This window comes from Cylas formicarius, unplaced genomic scaffold (genome assembly GCF_029955315.1).
Source record: "Cylas formicarius isolate icCylForm1 unplaced genomic scaffold, icCylForm1.1 PGA_scaffold_7__23_contigs__length_41026272, whole genome shotgun sequence".
NCBI lineage: Eukaryota > Metazoa > Arthropoda > Insecta > Coleoptera > Brentidae > Cylas > Cylas formicarius.
In genome coordinates this window covers 33,809,367-33,828,953 of record NW_026844352.1, presented here as the reverse complement: position 1 = coordinate 33,828,953, position 19,587 = coordinate 33,809,367, and the positions used below count along the sequence as shown (strand labels likewise).

General features: G+C 39.0%; 6 protein-coding genes across 7 annotated transcripts; 3 read left to right on the top strand and 3 right to left on the bottom strand.

The window, feature by feature from the left end:
* The first annotated feature begins 75 nt into the window (after window positions 1-75).
* Window positions 76-5,440, top strand: LOC132704972 (serine/threonine-protein kinase Pak). 2 transcript variants are annotated; one of them, XR_009619341.1, is made up of 3 exons: window positions 76-559; window positions 1,047-5,065; window positions 5,120-5,440. XR_009619341.1 is itself a non-coding variant. In XM_060675336.1 (2 exons), exon 2 carries the CDS (start codon window positions 1,192-1,194, stop codon window positions 2,854-2,856), a length of 1,665 nt encoding a protein of 554 aa, XP_060531319.1. In that variant the 5' UTR covers window positions 76-559; window positions 1,047-1,191; the 3' UTR covers window positions 2,857-5,440. The 2 variants fall into 2 exon arrangements, 1 of the variants encoding a protein (XP_060531319.1); XM_060675336.1 differs by having other exon boundaries at window positions 1,047-5,440.
* Window positions 5,441-5,607: 167 nt separating this feature from the next.
* Window positions 5,608-6,400, bottom strand: LOC132705002 (acireductone dioxygenase). Its single transcript, XM_060675384.1, has 3 exons — window positions 6,167-6,400; window positions 5,816-6,118; window positions 5,608-5,764 (listed from the first exon to the last, which is right to left on the bottom strand). Exons 1-3 carry the CDS (start codon window positions 6,290-6,292, stop codon window positions 5,621-5,623), a joined length of 573 nt encoding a protein of 190 aa, XP_060531367.1. The 5' UTR covers window positions 6,293-6,400; the 3' UTR covers window positions 5,608-5,620.
* Window positions 6,401-6,789: 389 nt separating this feature from the next.
* On the top strand, window positions 6,790-7,972 carry LOC132705272 (sugar transporter SWEET1). The gene has a single exon (XM_060675762.1). The coding sequence runs from the start codon at window positions 7,134-7,136 to the stop codon at window positions 7,809-7,811; it is 678 nt and encodes a 225-aa protein (XP_060531745.1). The 5' UTR covers window positions 6,790-7,133; the 3' UTR covers window positions 7,812-7,972.
* Window positions 7,973-8,100: 128 nt separating this feature from the next.
* Window positions 8,101-12,651, bottom strand: LOC132705271 (REST corepressor 1). The gene is made up of 7 exons (XM_060675761.1): window positions 12,359-12,651; window positions 12,155-12,298; window positions 11,883-12,097; window positions 11,651-11,827; window positions 11,300-11,397; window positions 10,679-10,874; window positions 8,101-9,108 (listed from the first exon to the last, which is right to left on the bottom strand). Exons 1-7 carry the CDS (start codon window positions 12,468-12,470, stop codon window positions 8,671-8,673), a joined length of 1,380 nt encoding a protein of 459 aa, XP_060531744.1. The 5' UTR covers window positions 12,471-12,651; the 3' UTR covers window positions 8,101-8,670.
* Window positions 12,652-13,241: 590 nt separating this feature from the next.
* On the bottom strand, window positions 13,242-15,445 carry LOC132704712 (transmembrane protein 165). The gene is made up of 6 exons (XM_060674892.1): window positions 15,090-15,445; window positions 14,787-15,003; window positions 14,249-14,424; window positions 14,018-14,200; window positions 13,854-13,959; window positions 13,242-13,792 (listed from the first exon to the last, which is right to left on the bottom strand). Exons 1-6 carry the CDS (start codon window positions 15,195-15,197, stop codon window positions 13,716-13,718), a joined length of 867 nt encoding a protein of 288 aa, XP_060530875.1. The 5' UTR covers window positions 15,198-15,445; the 3' UTR covers window positions 13,242-13,715.
* An 839-nt stretch (window positions 15,446-16,284) lies between these two features.
* Window positions 16,285-16,977, top strand: LOC132705048 (proteasome maturation protein). Its single transcript, XM_060675472.1, has 3 exons — window positions 16,285-16,439; window positions 16,495-16,653; window positions 16,708-16,977. Exons 1-3 carry the CDS (start codon window positions 16,437-16,439, stop codon window positions 16,969-16,971), a joined length of 426 nt encoding a protein of 141 aa, XP_060531455.1. The 5' UTR covers window positions 16,285-16,436; the 3' UTR covers window positions 16,972-16,977.
* Window positions 16,978-19,587: the final 2,610 nt, after the last annotated feature.

Genomic DNA, 19,587 nt, shown 5'->3' with positions numbered 1-19,587 from the left:
GACCACTGAATACAAAAATTTCGGGCATCATAGAACTCATAACCCAAATTCTTTCTGGTCTGTGGTGTCAGCCGGGCAATTATTCGCTTGACATTTATTTGTTATCAGATTTGAAAATCAAAAAGTTCGATTATTAATTCATTTTTGCACGTATAAATTGTATTAATAACTTAACTACCACTAAGCGGTGGTCTTAATTACCTTCACCACGTTCAAGTTACCATTTGTTGTTCTGTAGCTGATGGCTTTTTCAAATGACATTTCGCTCTGGAATCAGTTTTATTGTCGGTCTTTTTTTTGTGAAACGAAGATTTGTTGAAATAATCGGGCGAGGAAACCCACAAAGAAAAACTTTAAACCACATCCATGGTCCATATTTGCGGGACTTACTACCGAAAGTTAAGGACATGAAAATGTTCGGCATCCGTCATCGGCACGATGAGTTCATTCTTATTAAATTCATCAAATAGAAATATCATATCTCAATCATAGCGGTGTGCGCTAGTCTTCCAGGCCCGTTTGGAACATAAAAGGCCTGGATTAGACTTGAAGTTTGTCGGTAAGTAGATATTTTGTATAGAGAGCGGAAAAGTATATTGAACTTTTTGCTAAAAATAAATACAACACCTGGTTTAAAAAAACTTATTTTTTAATCGGTATTCGATACTTTATAGTAGCTGCTTCATATTTTGTCTACCTTTTTATGAGGTACTAACGGTCAAACTATTGCATTGAAAATCGTTTTCCTAAATAATTTATCGAGAATTAATATTTCAACTTATAAGATTTTGTTAAAAAGTTAGCAGGTCGTGGATGAAGTCAAACTCAAGTTATTCAACATAGTGATACTGATGACTGCGCTTTCGCGAGATAAAAAGTGGATATTTTGCGAGTTTTTTTTATCAGATTAGATACCACTTATAATTGCGTTAATATTGGCATTAAAAGTGTAGGCGGCATTTGGATCGTTTTGCTTTGCTCTCTTGGAGAGCTGTAACATTAACCTAAAGCTCTGAGTTAGTGTAAGCGAAATCAATTTGTTACAGCTTTATTACTACGATGCAGGATTCCTCTCACGACTGCATCTACTTCGTCGGGGAGCTCCTATCATACGAATTGTGGGACTAATCGTATTTTAAAAATTTCCACGTCGGGTTCCCTGTCTGGTACTATAAAAATTAAAAATTTGCGATGTCTTCAGACGACGAAAAACCACCGGCGCCCCCTGTGAGGCTAATGTCAAACAGAGGCACCGAATTCGTCAATACGATAACGGTGGACAGACCATTGCCTAAAGAGCCCGACGACGCGGACCGAAAAAAGAAAAATTTAAAAGCCAAAAAGGCGTCGACCATATCGAAATACTCCTCCGACAAGCCTAACATTTCTTACCCTACGAATTTTGAACATACTGTCCATGTAGGTTTCGATCCCATATCTGGAGAATTTACGGGCATGCCGGAGGCGTGGTCTCGGTTACTGATGAACTCAAACATCAGCAAACAGGAGCAGAAGAATAACCCCCAGGCGGTACTCGACGTACTCAACTGGTATGATAATAGCTCGAAGGAGCCGCCCATCACCAAATACATGACTAAGACGAACGCGGCAACTCATTCGGGCTCGTCGCTGAGTCGGGTGTCAAGTTCTAGCCCTAGTAGTACCACACCGACAGACGTGGAAGGCGCACATCACTCCTACAGCCCCGCCCACGCTACCAGTTCCGAAATCGATGACGATTTACCCCCACCACCGCCGATTGCAAGCCGACCTGAACGCACGAAGAGCATCTACACGAAACCGGTGGTCGAAGAGGAAAAACTCCCGGAGAAGCAGCCCTCGCCTGTTACCATCTCTTCTCCGACGACCAACAACAGCTCGACCGCAATTTTAGACAAAAACAAAAACCCTCCAGTTATAGAGATGTCCCGCGCCGCGTCAGAAAAACGCAAGAAGAAAATGACAGACGAGGAAATTCTGGAGAAGCTGCGCAGCATCGTGTCCGTAGGCGACCCCAATCGGAAATACACCAAGCTGGATAAGATCGGACAGGGGGCCTCGGGTACAGTATACACCGCCATAGAGACTGGTACTGGTATGGAGGTGGCCATAAAACAGATGAACCTGTCCCAGCAGCCCAAGAAGGAACTGATTATCAATGAGATCCTGGTAATGCGAGAAAACAAACATGGCAACGTCGTAAACTACCTGGACAGTTACCTGGTGAACGAGGAACTCTGGGTTGTGATGGAATATCTGCCGGGCGGCTCTTTGACCGATGTTGTCACCGAGACATGTATGGATGAAGGGCAGATCGCCGCGGTATGCCGCGAAGTACTCCAGGCGTTGGATTTCCTTCATTCGAACCAGGTCATACACAGAGATATCAAGTCCGATAACATTCTGCTGGGGCTGGATGGGTCAGTGAAACTGACCGATTTCGGGTTCTGCGCCCAGATCAGTCCGGAACAATCGAAACGCACGACCATGGTCGGTACGCCTTACTGGATGGCCCCCGAGGTGGTTACGAGAAAACATTATGGTCCCAAGGTGGATATTTGGTCTCTAGGTATCATGGCGATCGAGATGATCGAGGGTGAACCGCCCTATTTGAACGAGAACCCTCTGAGGGCGTTGTATTTGATAGCGACTCACGGAAAACCCGAGATCAAGGAAAAGGAGAAGCTGTCGGCGCCGTTTCAGAATTTTCTTGACCAATGTCTTGCGGTCGAGGTGGAGGACAGGTCTTCCGCGCGCGACCTCTTGAAACATCCGTTCTTGAAATTGGCCAGGCCCTTGGCCAGCCTGACGCCTTTGATATTGGCCGCCAAAGAGGCCGCTTCCAAGCAGCATTAGCGCGCAAGAGAGTGAGACCTGTGCGCGCCGCCGCGACAGTTTCTTATTTGTATAGTGTAAATGCGAGGTCGCGGTTCTAGTACTAGGACTTTTTTTTTGTAGGTTACGTGACGTCAAACCGTGCCTAATTTCACAATAACGCTCGAGTATATATACATATATATATAGAGTTGTGAGGTGCCGGTAATGTGTGGATTTGTTTGCCTAGTGATGTTTATTTTATTTTTTTTGTAAAGGTACGCGCACATATAACGGCATTATTACGGCAGCGACGTATGTACATATGTGCGGACGGCACGCATCGGAGATTGCGTCGGCATTCTGCAAGTCTCTGCCTACAGAAGAGCCGAAAAATCAGTTTTGATTAATTTTAACGGAAATTTGTTATTGCATTGAGTTCAAAATTATAAAGAACTGTATGATGTATAAGTAATAGGTATTACATTAAATATCAAAGAAAATTTAGCATGTTTCATGAATCCATACAGCTCGTCTACGCTGTCTTCGTTTTTGAATTTGGAATTGAATTGAATTGTAATGGCCACTTCCTTACCTCTCGAAGACATATTCAAAACTGATTTTTAATTCTTCCGACGATGCCATACTATACCCTGATTAAAGGTCGGTTCATATATACCTTTCCCGTAATTCATTACACTTGACTTCATTGAGCCCCAAAATGTAGCGTTAAAAAGTTTTCGTGTTTTCTTACGTAGCAGATCTCATTTGCGCTACGCCTCGCTTGATCTTCGTGGTGCTTGACACGTTCAATTGTCTGTAGGGTTTTCCATGCGGTTGAAGTGCATCGCCGCTCGATCAAATAGAAATGTGAATCCCAATATGATGAAATAAGCGTGTAGAGGGCAATGATTTTTTGGTTCATATTCGACTAGATATGTGCGGGATTAGTAGTCACAAAAACACTGACCTGGATGAACGGCAGAAGAGTTGAACAATTTATTAGTTAGGGAATATGAAGAGATGTATAACATAAGCAACAAAAATTATACCAATCATATATGTAGCCAGTATCTATGGTGTTTTCTTTTCTCACGTTGTTCGTAATGACAGACTAATGCTAAAACAAATGGTTGAACTGGTAAATATAAGAACTGCTTGTACTTAACATTTCGATTGCGTTTCTGTGGTTTCGCATGTCTCGATTTGAAGCTTGTATGTGAATTCATCTCGGCAAATTAAAGCTTTGTCACGAAGCTAAGTTCAGCACAGTGAACCTCGTCGACGCATATATAAGAACCGGCCTTTAATGTCCGTAGCACGCCGCCCGCGTCGTCCGTAGCATCCGTTTATGTGCGCGAATCTTAAATCCGCATCGAATCAACCCCAATTTTAATTTGAGCGTAAGTCTGCAAGCCAATATGACCTGTCTGACAGTCGGAAAAGCTACGGTGGAAGAAACCCCGTGAAAAATTGTTTTTTTTAAAAGCTGACGTCACATGCTAGTAAAAAGCGTACTTGATGATGGTTCCAATATTTTAAGACTTGCCATCTGTGATAAAATTACGGTTCTGTTAGAAAAAGCCAGTTGCATTTGTATCCCGTCTTAAGGTGAAGCCCTTCAAGGCATTTTTTAAATTAATGGAACGTTGACTTTTTTTAAATATTCGTATAGCTTCTTCGTCGTTATTTATTCATATTCACAAATATATCGTGTAGATGTTTGCGGTTTGATATTTATTTACAATCTTGTGACGTCATTTGAATAACTTCGCTACATTTTTATCCTGAAATACGTAAAATATTTGAAAGCACAATCGATGTATAAGGATACCATTAAAAAATCATGGAATATTTGTCAAGTGTTAGGCGCGGACCTTTTCCACTGTAATTTTTGTTTGACTCTTTTTTACGATTTATAGCCCTTTTTTGCTTTTTACAAAACTTCTGGATTCCTCCTGCGTCGGTTTTTGCTTAGTCGAAATTGCTACTAAGCAAAAACCGACGCAGGAGGAATCCAGAAGTTTTGTAAAAAGCATTACAGTAGCCCCTGGAAGTTTCTTTTAAAAATTAATAGCCCTATTTTGTTTGGTTATGTTTCCGGTATTCGGCTGTCCTTTATACAATTCCAAAATGGAAGTTTAAACTGCTCGAGTTATCATGTCACTGTGATAATTTCATGGCCCCCGAGTGTACGCCCGGCTTGTGCCGGGGAGCGAAGCGACGGATGTTATACGGTTTTCTTAGCGGTGTACTATTTTTATATACGCGAATTGTAACGAATCATAAAAAAACAATATTTTAGGTCCCATACTTTTTAAGTTAGCTAAGTAGCTAAGCTTTTATATAATTATTCCAGTGAAAACGTTTTTATCCAGCGCCATTACAGAATATGTTGGGTTGATCGGGCACCACCCGCAAGGGTGAACCCGTCCTCGCCGCCCAATGCGTACGTATTTTTAAATTGTGTAAATTCAAGATTATACATTCTATTTGACAAAGTACGAGTGAATGTTTTCGAGACAAAACGCCATACTGTCGCCAGTTAAAAAAATGAAATTTACAAAATAGTTTGACGGTTTTAATAAAAAATTATGTTATGATTATGCAACAAATACATTTTGTATATGATAAGCTGTTATTTTTTCATTTTATTTGTGCATGTATGTTGTTCTGACCCTAACAATAACCCCACATTTCAAAAATCTCTAAAAATAGCCTTTTATCGCACTGTATCAAAGGCTCTAAAGGTATAATTAAAACCAAGTTCAAAATATTTTTTTACTTCAACTTGTAAAAAATACATTTAGATAAAAAAATTCTCAGCTGTTCTAATTCCAGGTTTTAAATACTCCAAATAGCGCTGCCTGGCTGGTAGATGGTCCGCAGGACGATTATACGCAGTCCACACGGGCTCGCCCACAAAGAATCTCTTCGCTCTTATGTAATTCTTAAAATTCTTTTTATTAATCATCCCTTTCCGCTTACAGAAGTGACTTACCTTTGTATCAAGCGTGAATCTGTGATAAATTCCAGCAGGGAGAACTAATAAATCCCCCGGGACCACTTCCACCCTAACCCACTTATCATCTTCGGTTCTGACGTCAAAATAACCCGAGCCTTCAATGACCAATCGGATCTCTTCATCTGTATGCAGATGTTCAACATAAAACATTTTTAACTTTTCCTCGTAATTCCGTAGACATTCTTTAGAGCAAACAATCTCGTCTTCATAACTATAGCCTCTATCTTTACAAATTTTCTCTAGCGCTCCGTCTGGGCCTAGGTCTAGCTCGACGTTTAACTGAAAAAGCGACCGTGTGAGCTAAGAATTTAATACCGGAATGCTTACTTTGAAGTATTCAACTCCCGTGTTTTCGAGCAAATTTTCTATCGAAATGAACTCTGGCGGACTTTTTTGATGCTCCGTTCTTTGATCGCTGGTATCGTCGTCGTTCATGTACCAAGCTCTTACCATGTTTCTCGTTTTCTTGTTATATTGCAGAGAGACAGAAAATATTTCAAACCGTCCCGGTTGTTTCAATGGGGATTCTTTGGGTTTTTCTATAAATTAAGGTTCTTCTCTTTTTCTTTACTTTCATGGCCAAGATTACCAGGATCATATTAAGGTTAGGGCAAAATACGCGCAAAGTTTACTTTTCTGTCATATCCCTTGAATAAGCGCTTATGATTAAATAATTTCAATTTTCGGGGACCGAGGATGACTCGGTTGGTAAAGCATTGACCTGCCAAAAAAACCTCCAATTTAAGTTCTGATTCCCACATCCAAAATTTGTGAAGCTCATTATTTTTATACTGTGAACTTTCGAAAAATCATCCACGGTGTTCAAGGGTCCAGGGTAAATTTGCTCAACAAGAGCAAAGAAGAAGAATGTGGATGGATCTCTTACACGAGAATTGCATGGTAATATATATTATTTCTAGCAATCTTTCGTTAAGTGTTGAGTGGGTTGGTGGGTGGGGGAACAATTATTAACGGCGTATCAGCGGATTTTGTTTAAACAAGAATTCCAACTGTGGGGCCGATATTTGTTTTATATTTTTCTACAGTTTATGCGTGTTGTTTTCGCGAATTCTTGCCTACTGTGTTAATGATAATAATTTCATCAGCAAAAAAAGTGTATGGGGAACCAATCCCAAATAAGTACGTGGGGAATAAATTTGTTTATTTCCTGGTACGACTTCCTTTATAGTTAGTTGAATGTCGTTTGTCAAGGTTATGTGAAGCGAAAGTGTCAAGTTTAGAAATCCTTTTTTTTAATTTTCCTTACTTAAGTTTTTTATTTTACTGCTTGGAAATGGAAGTTCTTTCTCAGAGTTTACAACCCTACAAGCAAGTTATCGGTAGTGTTGCGATGTATGTCACTATCGCTCAGTTCTTGACTGGTGGAGCAATTTGCTGGGAGATCTACAACAAGAAGTCTTCCAAGGGCTATAGTGCTACCCCCTTTATTGGAGGGATTGCTATAGGTATTCTTATGGTAAAATACGGATACCTGCTATCAGACCAGATAACAATAAACGTTAACGTCGTCGCGATACTGTTCAACTCTATATGGGCCGCAATTTACTATCAATATTCAGAAAATAAATGGGAGGAATTCGGAAAACCGACATCCTATGCCGTTGCTCTCGTGGCGGTGTTTCTGGGATATGCAGCGGTTGAAGATCCGAAACATTTGGAGTTCCGTTACAGTTTTCTAACCACAATTTTAATGTTATTGTTGTTGGGCGCGCCTCTAACGGGATTAAAAGAAATCATTGAGAAAAAGGACGCGTCTACCATTCCTCTACCGATGACTTTTATGGCGGCCCTGGTCACTTTCCTCTGGTTACTGTACGGAATCATACTAAACAATACATTCATGGTGGTACAAAACGTCATAGCGTTTGGTATATGCGTTACTCAGTTAGTGCTGATCGCGTTATACCCGAAGAGAATAAACGCAAGTGCGCATAGCCAGCATGACAATTAAGTCAGGGAAGGCGGTGATTTATTTTTTATCGGAAACCACAGAATGTTATGGAACGTACAAATTGCAAATTCAGACGGCGGGACGCTTACCCTTTGAAAAATGTTTGTGTCGTGGCGGCAAGTGTTAAATACTCGTTTATTGAATAAAACGCGTAGCTTCTTTATGACGTCTCTAATTTCTACGTAAAAGCCATTCGCATTGTATTGCGAATAACCTCACGTTCTGTGGCTAAGAGCACTGTTGCGTTCCTTAAACATCGTTATCATTGCCACATAAATGACGATCTTCAATTTTTCCGGGCCATAAGGACTTATTCGTTTTCCCTTCTCGAGGGCCAGTCAACTAAGAACATTCGCCCATTACTGAAGGAGGCACATTACTAAGCGAAACTTCACACAAATAAAACAAAAGGTTACATATATGTCGTACCAATATATTACTAAAAATAAATTAAACACTCTCAGAGACTTGACACTAATCGTTATATATATATATTATATGCAGCAGTTTTATACGTCTAATGCTCTGCGAGGAACTTTCACTTCAACTTGTAAAAACTAAGAAAATCTAAAACCTGATTATATATACAACGCTAAGATTTATCAATCCTTAAGTATTACACTTGCCTTCGTCATGCAATGGATTTGCTTTTATGTACAGGTAGGCTATATAATTATTAAAAACCGCATTGGACGAGTGAAAATGAAAAATATCAGTTTCCGCGCGCGTCAAAGTTCTCCTAAGGGGCGCCACCACCTCGCGCGACCTCTTTCGGCAAAATGCGCGCGTAATAAACAAAACAGGTCTAATTTCAAAATTCAACTAAAAGAAAAACCGGACTGTGCCTCACAGCACATCATCATTTCGCGGTGATCTGTGCGGCCGTCATCTTGCCCCCGCTACTCTTCAGCTCCTTCTTATTTGAGGTGGGCGGGCTAGGCGACAAACAAATGACGTCATTGTCGTCGTCCGCCGTCTCCATTTTCGTTTCTTTCGCCGCCCCCTGGGCGGGACCGTTGTCCTTTTCCCACTCCTTGATCACCTGATCGAGGTTGTACCGTTTGCGGTGGTTGATGAAAAATGTGCGCACGTAATTTTCGGTCTTGTTGCCGAGCATTTCGGCGATGCTCTTGAAATCTTTGCCGTATTTTCGGAAACCCTGTACGGCGAGCATCAGCTCGTCGTTGCTCCAGCGAGAGTTCACTCGTTGCGTCGTCTCGGCGTTGGGCCGCAGCTCCTCTATTGTGTCGCCGTGTTTGCGCTTTAACCCGCTAACGTTCTGTTTGTTTTGTTGAATCTGGAAGCCGCGCTAGCATCAGTTACAACCATACAGTTCATAAATAAATTTAATATTCCTATAATCAGAGATGGTTGGAGTGTAACAGGTTACCCTAAAATTTAATAGGAAAGGACTATCTAGTTTCGAGCTACTATGCTCTTTTTCATTCCATTTTGTCATACGCTGTTACACTGTTATAAATACCTGGATTCCTCCTCAAATTTGCTTCAAACTAAATGCACTAAAAGCATGAAAAATGCTCTGGACCAAAGTATATACAACCTAATTCCAAATCAAGTAACAAACCTCTTATTTAAAAACTTTGAAACCAAAATAATCTTTTTTTTTGGAGCATTGTTTTTACTCTGTAGATGAATACAAAGAGAAGATAAAAGATATTAACTGATTATTCGATTCTTAATGGTGGCCATTGTTTTGTTGTTTGTTCCTTTTTCTTTTCATTTTTATTCCTGTTTGTTTTTATATGTTATGTATTACTTGTTATACCTATTTTTATTGTAGATTTTAACTGCTAACAAAAATAGCAATTAAACTGTCAGTTGACAACGATCCCAGTCCCTTTTAAGTATCTAATTACAATCTAAATTAATAATACAAACGTTAATTATTGAATCACTGATTTACGCTTATAAGAAGTGCGACGCTCGAAGAAGATAATGGATCCTTCGTGTAAGAAGTATCAAAAATCCACTTTGCTGCATTATATTTTTTATTTACCAGTTAATTTGTTTCATTCATTTGTTTCCCAATGTATTTTTTTGAAATTTTGAGATTTTTAGTTCCCCTTTCACCAAACAAAAATTAGAATAGTTTGAAGATTTTTCTGATACACACCGAAAATAGAATCAAACGTGATAGATTTAGGTAATAACTTAGAAATACCGTGTTCATACTACATATTTATATCTGTCGCAACATAACATGAAAAATTATTTCCGTCTGAAACAAAATAGGTTTAATTTTTTTTCCATCAAACCACGGCACTTCACTGTTAGTTTAATTTGCAAAGCCCACCTCGTTTTCAATGCAGAAAATATGTGTTACCATGTTGGTATCGGCCTTACAAAGTAGAGGAGTTGCAACCAACGCGTGTCCTTTTAACTTAAAGTACATAACAAAAAAAAAAAAAAACTGTGATTCCAAGAAAACAAACACACACGCACAAACGTTCAATGGTAGATGCGATGAAGGGGTGTGAGGAGAAGAAACACGACAAGACGGGAAGCAGGGAGCAATTCACAACACATCGAACTATGATGAATCCCTCATATTCAAAAATTAAAAAGTTATAGCACCAATGGACCAATGGACGCTACACACAGTTTTTGCATTGAAACGTGCCCCGCCCACCCTTCCCAACCTGGCCCCCGTATTTATCTACATCCCCGCGTAATACTATGGAAAAAGCAAAAGTAGTTTTTCGTTTTATGCATCAAACTAAACAAAAAAAAAAAAGAAAGAAAAAGAATTTCATCTATGTTCGATATGTTGATCGTCAGGAGGGACGGGAGGGCCTCGACCCTGGCGGGTCGGGCGCCCCCTTCTCCCGTCCGGCCAGGGTACTCACTTGTCTTTGGAGGGAATCAAGCTCTCGGTCCATTGCCTTAAGCATCAACACGCCCGCATTGCCGGACGCCATCGTGGCTAGGTCGTCGTGGTTGATGTACATACCGCGGGGCGGCTTGCGCTTGTGGCGCGCCCCGTGCAGGGCGGACCGTCGCCCGCCCACGGGCCCCGAAATCGGACGCAACAGGCCTGTCCGTCTGTGCGGATACGATTGCGGAAAACATTTAGGGTCAGAACACGTTTTCGGGAGACGGTTAGTATGTGTGGTGGTGGTGATAAGATGCGGGACGGATATGAATTTGAACTTTGGGCGTGTCTGAATGGGGCTGCCAGGGCAATTGTTCCACGCTGAAGATTTATTGCGCAGGCCGCCCCATTCCCAGATCACTCACACAGCTATGTAATGCATCCCAGTGGGCTGCGCGGGCGAACTTTTAATCCCACATGCACAGACCATAGTTGCAGAAGAGTTTTGTGCTTTTGTCTGTGCAGATGGATCATCAAAATCAAAGGCTTTTTTTTTACATAAATCCGATAATTTGGTGCAGATACAACTGGTTTTTGAGTGGTAGAAAAAAACAAATTGGGGGCAATAGTGTTTTCCTTGGTGAACTTTACATACCTCCAGTGTTGGTAGCAGGAGTTACAAAGCGTTCCCTTGGTGGTCACGCGAGTGACCGTACAGAAGACGTTGCAGTTTGAGCATTTTCCACCCTCACCCTGCGCACACACACACATTTATGCGGTGGTCATACATACAGTGAGTGAATTCTATCGCGCATTAACCTTTTGGACATTGAAAAAGGTTGGCTCGCGAAAAGGAAACAAAAAAAAGACACGTTGGGTTGCACCCCCTAACAGTAAAACCGCGAAAATTTGTACAAAAACTTGTACAAATTATAAGAGTATCTTCAAACCCAACATTAAAAGAAACCAACGGTAATAAACACTCGATACAGCCAAAAAGTCTTACCTTGTCATCATGATCAGATTCTTCATTGGAACCACCTTCCGAGGCAGCCTCCTCTCCACCCTCCTCCTTAGGATTGTTCAGTTTTCGCGCTTGCTTATCCAGAAAGCTCGTACGGGATCTCGTTTTCTTCCAACTGTAGTAATACTTGACGAGGCTTGCTATGCTCTTGTCGGGAAGCTAGAATCGAAAAAAAAAAAAACTCTGCAATCATGGGCCAAGGTCGTCAACTCACCATTTGCCGGATTCTGTGAAAACTCTTCCCATGAAACTGGAACGCTTGTTCAAACAACACTTTGTCCTCAACAGACCATTCATCTGGAAACGGCGTGAAATTAGCTAGGTCCAATACTGCTCGATCCAAGTCGTGCTTGTGCCAAAACAACATCCCCAGCGCTTGCTCCCCATTATAACCATACTTGTCTTTGGCAAGTACAATGTAGTCCTCCACTGAAACCCGAGAAGGTGAAACAGAGCCTACCGGCAGGAAACCACACAGCGACTTACATTTAGAATCGGGAATCGTGTCTGTGGGAGACCAAACTAGCAAAGCCCGATCTGCTAAGAGTTCCGGCTTTCTCTGAGCCTCTGGTTGAAGCTCAGGGCATACAGCCTGATAATCCCTCCCAACTCTAATTTTATCCACTGGAACTTGAAATGAACAACATTTTTAGCATTAAAATGCGGTGCCAGTTGAGTCACGCCGCCTACCTGTGCTCTCATCCTCGCTAGTAGAGTCCGCTTGTACGTGACCATTGGGGCTTGGCCCTCGGCTTCGGCGTCCGTTCCGCACATTTTCACTATTTTTCTCGGCTAACACCATAATATAACTGGGCTAAAAGCCGAATAATAAACAACAAACAATTTTTTTTTATAATTAAATTAATCACTACGAAACACCGAACCCTCCTTCGCACAGCGTTTTGAGAAATGAGAATGGGAAATACCACACAACTTTTCAGGATGTGCGAACAAACTAAACTTTATTTCATCAGAGTACCTTAGTTTGTTCGGAGCTTTTTTGATTAACCGTCCGGGGCGCTATTTGAAAATGGCGTCTGCAACCCGTTCCGATATTTTAGTGCAGCGTTCATAAATTCTGAACGTATGGCTGATACATCCTGGTAACTTGGCCATAGAAGTAAAGAAGGAGAAGAGCATCTAACGAACGTAACAGTCGCATAATACTCATAAAACGTAAAGGCCATACGATATTCGTTCGTATTATATTTGACTTATTTTTTAGAAAAGGCAAATATATAACACAATAGAATTAGATCAAATCAGATTATATTTTTATTCGATTGTGGTCTGTGGCGATACTAGATTTTCTGTTTAAAACAACTAGTATTAAACGATCAGCACAGAAACATTTAAACTAAAAAAGCAGATTTATATATTTAATATTTGTTTAGTTTTAACTTTTTCTTAAGTTGTGGCATTGTTTTTATTTTTAAATTAAAATCATGTTTGGAGCAACACAAATCATGATGCGTCACCATTTTCCTTTTATCCAAGAGGCAGAATATTGTTTTTTCCAGTTTCAAAGATTTCCAACCTAAGTTAGGGAATATTCAAACAAATTGAACAGACGAATGCATTTATTATATAACATTGATCTTTATGCCTTTGCATTTTTGTATGTAATACTTACTACTTACATTAAAACCTTTACAACAAATTACAACTTAATTTCAAGGGTTAATCAACGGACCCAATATAGACGAACTAAAATTAATGCAAATTGTGCTTAGAATATTTACAGTAGTCAGTGTGTCGCATCCTGGCATCAACATAAAAATTGGGGGACCTAAATAATGTAAATAAAAAAATAACATATAAAGTGATTCGAATCAAATTATATCAACACTAAATGGCCTAAAACATCAAACTCACAATAAAAGTTCCAGCTCCTTTTTTCAGGTAAAAACACGTACTCAAATGTCGCAAATCTTTAAGTACACCTAATGCGCAATGCGTTTAATCCTCCTATATACAACGAATAGTTAAATAGTTAAATGCTATTTACAAGTTGATCTCAGCCATCTTTTTCTTACAACATCCATGGCTATTTCTCTTCATTTGGATCAAAGAACAAAGCTGAAAACGCAAACACGAGAAAGACTACGCCCCCAATAATAGTCACTGGAAAGGAAAAAATCGTTGTAAATGCTGCAGACAATGGCTTTAAAAAATTCACTCGCACCTGTTCTCACTGAGATCTTCTGAGCAATCATCCTGCCTCCCAAGACAGCGACCCCGGTACAAATTGAGTGTCCAATTATCCCACCAAGTATAACACCATAAACATTCTAAAAGTGTTATTTAGGAATAAACCACATATGAGATATTTAAAGTTGCAAACAGTACTTCTCTAGCACCCAAAATAATGGTAGTCAATTGGGATCTGTCGCCCCATTCTGCTAAAAATGTTAGAGTGAAGGCTTGTAAAAAAATCCTAAGAATCATGGAAAGGACACTAGGTGGTTTGGGTCGCCTGGAAGAAGTGCTACCCGTTTCTGGATCATTAGCACCTGTTGTGCCCCTTTCTAACTAAAATTTACAATCAAAAAAGTTGGAACAAATATACACAGCAGCTACCTCCTCATCATGCCTTCTGAGGTCCATATGGACTTCTTCCAACTCTTCTTGGCCTTCATTTGGTGACATAGAACAGCCTTCTTTTAACATTTTCAATCCGAATATGGCAAACAGAGCAGTGCTGATGTAATAGGTATAAGCTCTTGGTATTACATTTACCAACCATCCAAATAAAGCTGTAATACATTTTGTAAGTTTAAACTGATGTGAATGGAACACTCATCTAAATTGAGAGCATTCCAAAAATATTCTAAGCCTTTTGCACAGTAAATATGATTTTTTTTATTCAACAAAAGCGTAACATTCCTTTCAAGTGAGAACTAGAACAGCATTTATCAAACAGAATCACATTGAAAAGATAACTTCAAGCAAAAAACAACCTCTGATAACAGATATGTAAATATGTCTAGTACTATAAAAGTTGAATGAACCATTTACACAATTAGATTTAGGTAATTGAGGTGGGTAAGAGTCACAGTAAATAGCCCCAGATTAGGTTTGTGCGTCAATACTTTTAAAAATACAATTCTTTCCTTACCTGACAAGATTGTCATTAAAACTAGAGCGGATATAGCTCCACCAAATACCGTCAGTCTGGGGTGTCTCATTGCCATAATAGCGGCGATAAAGAAGGTTTTGTCCCCAATTTCGGACACCAAAATAACACTAAAACTGGCGACGAAAGCGTGGATGAACCCGACATTTTCCAAATTGATGATTTTTCCCCCTTTGCCATCGCCCGGCAGATTAGGGTCCTAAATTTTCAATAAAATATCAAAAGTTAGTTTTCCGACATCGATAGAAGCAGACCTTTATTTACAAACGCTTTATAGACGCTTACCTCTGTTGGTTTTAGTTCATCCGGTACTTCTTTAGGTTCTACGTCACAAAGAACAAAATAGAAATTGACGCAAAATAGGAAAAAATATATAACTTTACGGTTATACATCGCGTTATTGGAAGTTAAGTAATCAACTGCCCCAACTGATTGAAAGCAATTAAGACGTGACTTAACAGCACCTTACGTAACCGCATTCAGTTAAATTTAATGGAAAATATTGAATAGCATAGGACCGAACTCCGGTAATCATTTATATCATTTTTAATCAGCAAAAATATCGCTTCTTATTCATTAATTACAATCTGTCAACACGTACACAGATAACCTCAACCGAATACTTCACCTAAAAATTTAAGACACAATTAGAAGGCACCATAGAACTTTTCAAGTGCATTGATGAGATGTGGTAAGTGGCAACCTTGCTGTTTACGTTTTACGAGCAGAGAATATCTCAATTTTGGTAACCAGCCGCGCAGCAATTTAACCGTGTTTCATTAAAAACCATCTCCGATGTAAAAAAATCTCATTGATTTCAAAATATTCAGTAATAAGATTCATATCCTCTTAATTTAATAACTTTTTAAAGATGTTTGCGAGATACTTTTGCCCCAACAAAAATTAAAGGGATAAAGAAAAACAGTGAGTTTTTTAGTGGCAGTGTTTTATTTAATTATTGTAACAACGTAACAGCAACATTATATTCCAAAACAAGGTATTCATTTTAGGTACATCAGTTGTTAGAGCTTCAAAATTATCACGAAAAAAGTATCACTTATGACAGCAGTATAAAAAGTATAGCGCAGAAATAGTAATGGGACAGATAAACAAAAAAACAAATTCTTAAAGTTTATATAAAAATTATTACAATTAACAACAGAATAAAATAACAACTAAATAGAAAATAAAACTGGAAAATTGGCCAATTCTCAAAATAGCAGAAAACTAATTTTCGTTTTGAATACCGACAATAAACTTTAACAGAAGGAATTTAATTTAATTTAAGGAAGAAAAAGATAATTGAATATTTGGCAACGAGGAACGAGAATTGCTATAAACAATGATGGTTGCAGTAACTAACAATTTCGTCATCTATGATCCATCCGCTAAATGCGTAAACGTACGAATTGCCGGCTAAGTAATAAGTAAATAAAAGTGACCTTTACTGGTTTTACTTATTATTCAGAGCACACGAATGACTCGCTCATTATCCCCATCGACAAACAGTCTTTAATATTTTCTAGTCTATGGATATTTTATGACATTTCTCATCTGTGGCCATTGTTTTAAGTTGAGTTCGCAAGTCATTGGTTTGGTTTTCCCGAGAAACTTTCCTTTAAATAATAAAAGATGGTAAATTTGTTCATCAACAGTTTAAACACTTTTTCAATTTACCAATTCGTTCCAGAGTTTCGGCTTGCCCTCCATTAAGGTTAAGTCTGCCCCAGGGGGAGAATTTAGTTTAGCGGAAGGGCCGTTTGGGGTGCCGGAATTAATGAAAAACGGCTTGACAACCGCCAGAGCAGCTTGCGACGATATTCACCCAATAGCGTATTCGGAAAAGCACGTAAATCTAGTCGAAGCTATTCTATTCGAGGTGTCATATTTGGCTTTGTTATAGTATGAACAAAATCGGGATAACTTCAACATGGCGATTTTGAGAAACACTCAGGGACTTCATGCGCCCCTACGGATTGCGATGGAACTAAAGTCGGCACAAAAAATTGGCCGATTACCGTTTTTAAGATCCTCCAATGCTATGCTTGACTCGTTGACTGGAAGGGACTTGGAAATCATGCCAGAAGACATTTTCAACTCTCCGGAATTGTTTGAAATGTCGGCTCAACCGCATGCTGTCGTCGAAAAATCTTTAGGCATTTTGTAGAATATTTTGTGAATAAATGATTTTTTAATAAATGGTTTTTTTTACCATCTGATGCTGCCCTTCTAGAAAAGTATCATAAACTAGTTACGAACAGCTATTTATTAAAGCATATCATATTCCCGTAATTAACAAACATCGAAGTCGAAAAGAGTTATTTAATACCCAATGCACCCTAACCTACTTTTTAACTTTTATTATAATTTTATAATCACTGTGCTAAACACCCACACGTGACCACGGCACGTGTGTTAAAAAAGTCGCTTTCAGGGTATTTCGGATCGGCCAAAGTTAAAACCCGACGTATTTTCAGAGAAAATAAGGATCGGGCGCTGAAAGCTGAACGGTCGGAAATCTTTTGATGTGGTGTTTGCATAGAAAACTTTGCCGTGATCTCGGCTGTTTTCGTTGACGTTTAATGGGTCCCTTAATCGGCGAAAGTTTTGAAGTAGGTGACGATTGTGTCTTTTAAGAAAAAATCCGTTCTTTGATGGGTATTTCGTAGAGAATATACTACTACGGTATACGCTGATGCGCCGCAAACGGGATTGAGATCCAGGGGTATTTTGACAAAATACCACCGTAAAAATGCCGCATTCAAATTTAGTGACGATCTTATTAATGGTGTTGGTTGTTGAAATTCCTTGGTTAAAAGACTTTTTCAATCTCGCGCATGCACATGCACTGAATGGACCTTCTCAATTTTTTTTCATAGTTAGTTCCTGTATTATCAGCATATGCAAGGCCTCTATACCTCTGATGTAGCGTAGATGTTATTGCAAAAAGTTTAAAAATTCGTGTAATGATCGTCTGAAGGGCCTTGCTTTATCCGCTAACGTAATTATCGTTTTAATTTCGCAGAGAACTTTCCGTGCCGGTTAGTTGTAAATTGTAAGTTTTGGGGACTTACGGCACCGTCGTTTCCAGATTGGCAATTAAATTATATTAAGTTATTACTTGAGGCGAGTTTAACGATTCAGTCCACTTTTAGTTAATTTGAAATATTCATTTGGGATTTATATTATAATCTTATGCCCTTTCGGCGACACATAAAAAATCAGGACCATCAAAGTACCAAAAAGTAATTGTATCTAGTTAAAAACAGGATATTGAATAAAAAAAGTCCATGAACCCATCCGACCTTTGCGGATCTCAAGTATTACATAAAATACACAATTTTTGACCATAAACAATAATTTTTAAGCAGCAAAGTTGAAACTCGAAAATTAAGATGATAATCTGAAAAACTTTATCGGTCCACATTATTTCCCCGTTGAGTTTAATGAAGCTATGAAAAAAAATTTTTAGCAGGGTCCATTCAACGCGAGATTTAAAATTTCGTTTTTAACCATCACCATCAGCAAATTTGGATGCAGCGTTTTTACAGCAATATTTTCTTAAAACATGGATAGATCTCGTTAAATATTCTAGGAAAACGAGTTAAGTGTGTGGACATCGCTACGAAAATATCACTGCCGCCTGCGGCGCATCAGTTTTTACCGTAGTAAGGCGAATTTATTATTTTATTGTTATGTGGTTTCTCCACACAAACTTAAAACAAGCCAAAACGTAGAGACCTATATCAAAAATTGAAAACATTTTACAGCCGTTTTCAGATTACGTATGCCCAATAACAAAACTTTTAAATTTTTCAATTTTTTTCCTACCATAATTTACCCAATTTCTAACCATGTAAACCAAAACCAAAACTAAAATTTTCAAATACGTCTCTGGCTAAATATAACGAAAGAGTCCTTAACACGAATCTGTGTTTCCAACCTTGGTTGGGACTTACACCTGTTTCACCCTGTTCTGTGGTTTTAATATACCGTTTATTTGGACAACAGGAATGGCCAAAACCATATTTTTTCGGTTAGCATAGAAATTCATTTCCGTGGTCGGTTTTTTGTTACTTTTCCGTCGTCTAAAATTTTCCTTCCTTCTTTCGAAAATGCAACCCATTTACATTCGGCAACCGTTCGGATCAATCATTATTGACTGGAGGGTCACGTACGCCTAATGCTCGAATCTAGTCGGCAGCTAATTGAACGCCATCTCGCGTCGCATACTAATCCCGCGCGCGAATTAATTATTAGGAATTTTAAAATGCGATTTTATCGCGAGTCGCATCTTAAATTTGGCAACAGTGCGAGTGCCTGATGCCGAGCCGAAAAGCACGAGAATAACCACTGTACAGATGCGACAGCACAGAATAACATTCCCTTCGGAAGGTTAAAAAGGAGACAGGTCGCAATTTTTTCTAACAAAATAATTATTTTCATGAATTTTAGATTTTAATGTTGGTTTTTAACTTTCGACAATGGTGTCCAGACGATTTAATTGAATGGCTAAACTCTGCAGAAATGTATTTTTCTACTCCTTACTCTAAATTACACTATTATGATCAGAGTAATAATATTATCATTTGGTGATGATCTCTTTGCCCCGATTTTGTTTTCAAGATTGTTTTGCAGCAAAAATGGTGGTCAATTTCATCCGACAAATTTCTTACTACTGTTTGATATTAATCATGTTGAAATATTTTTATGAAAAAAAATCCAATTTGCGATTTTTTGGGGATATTTTGAATAGACTAATTAATAGTGCTCTATATTCAGC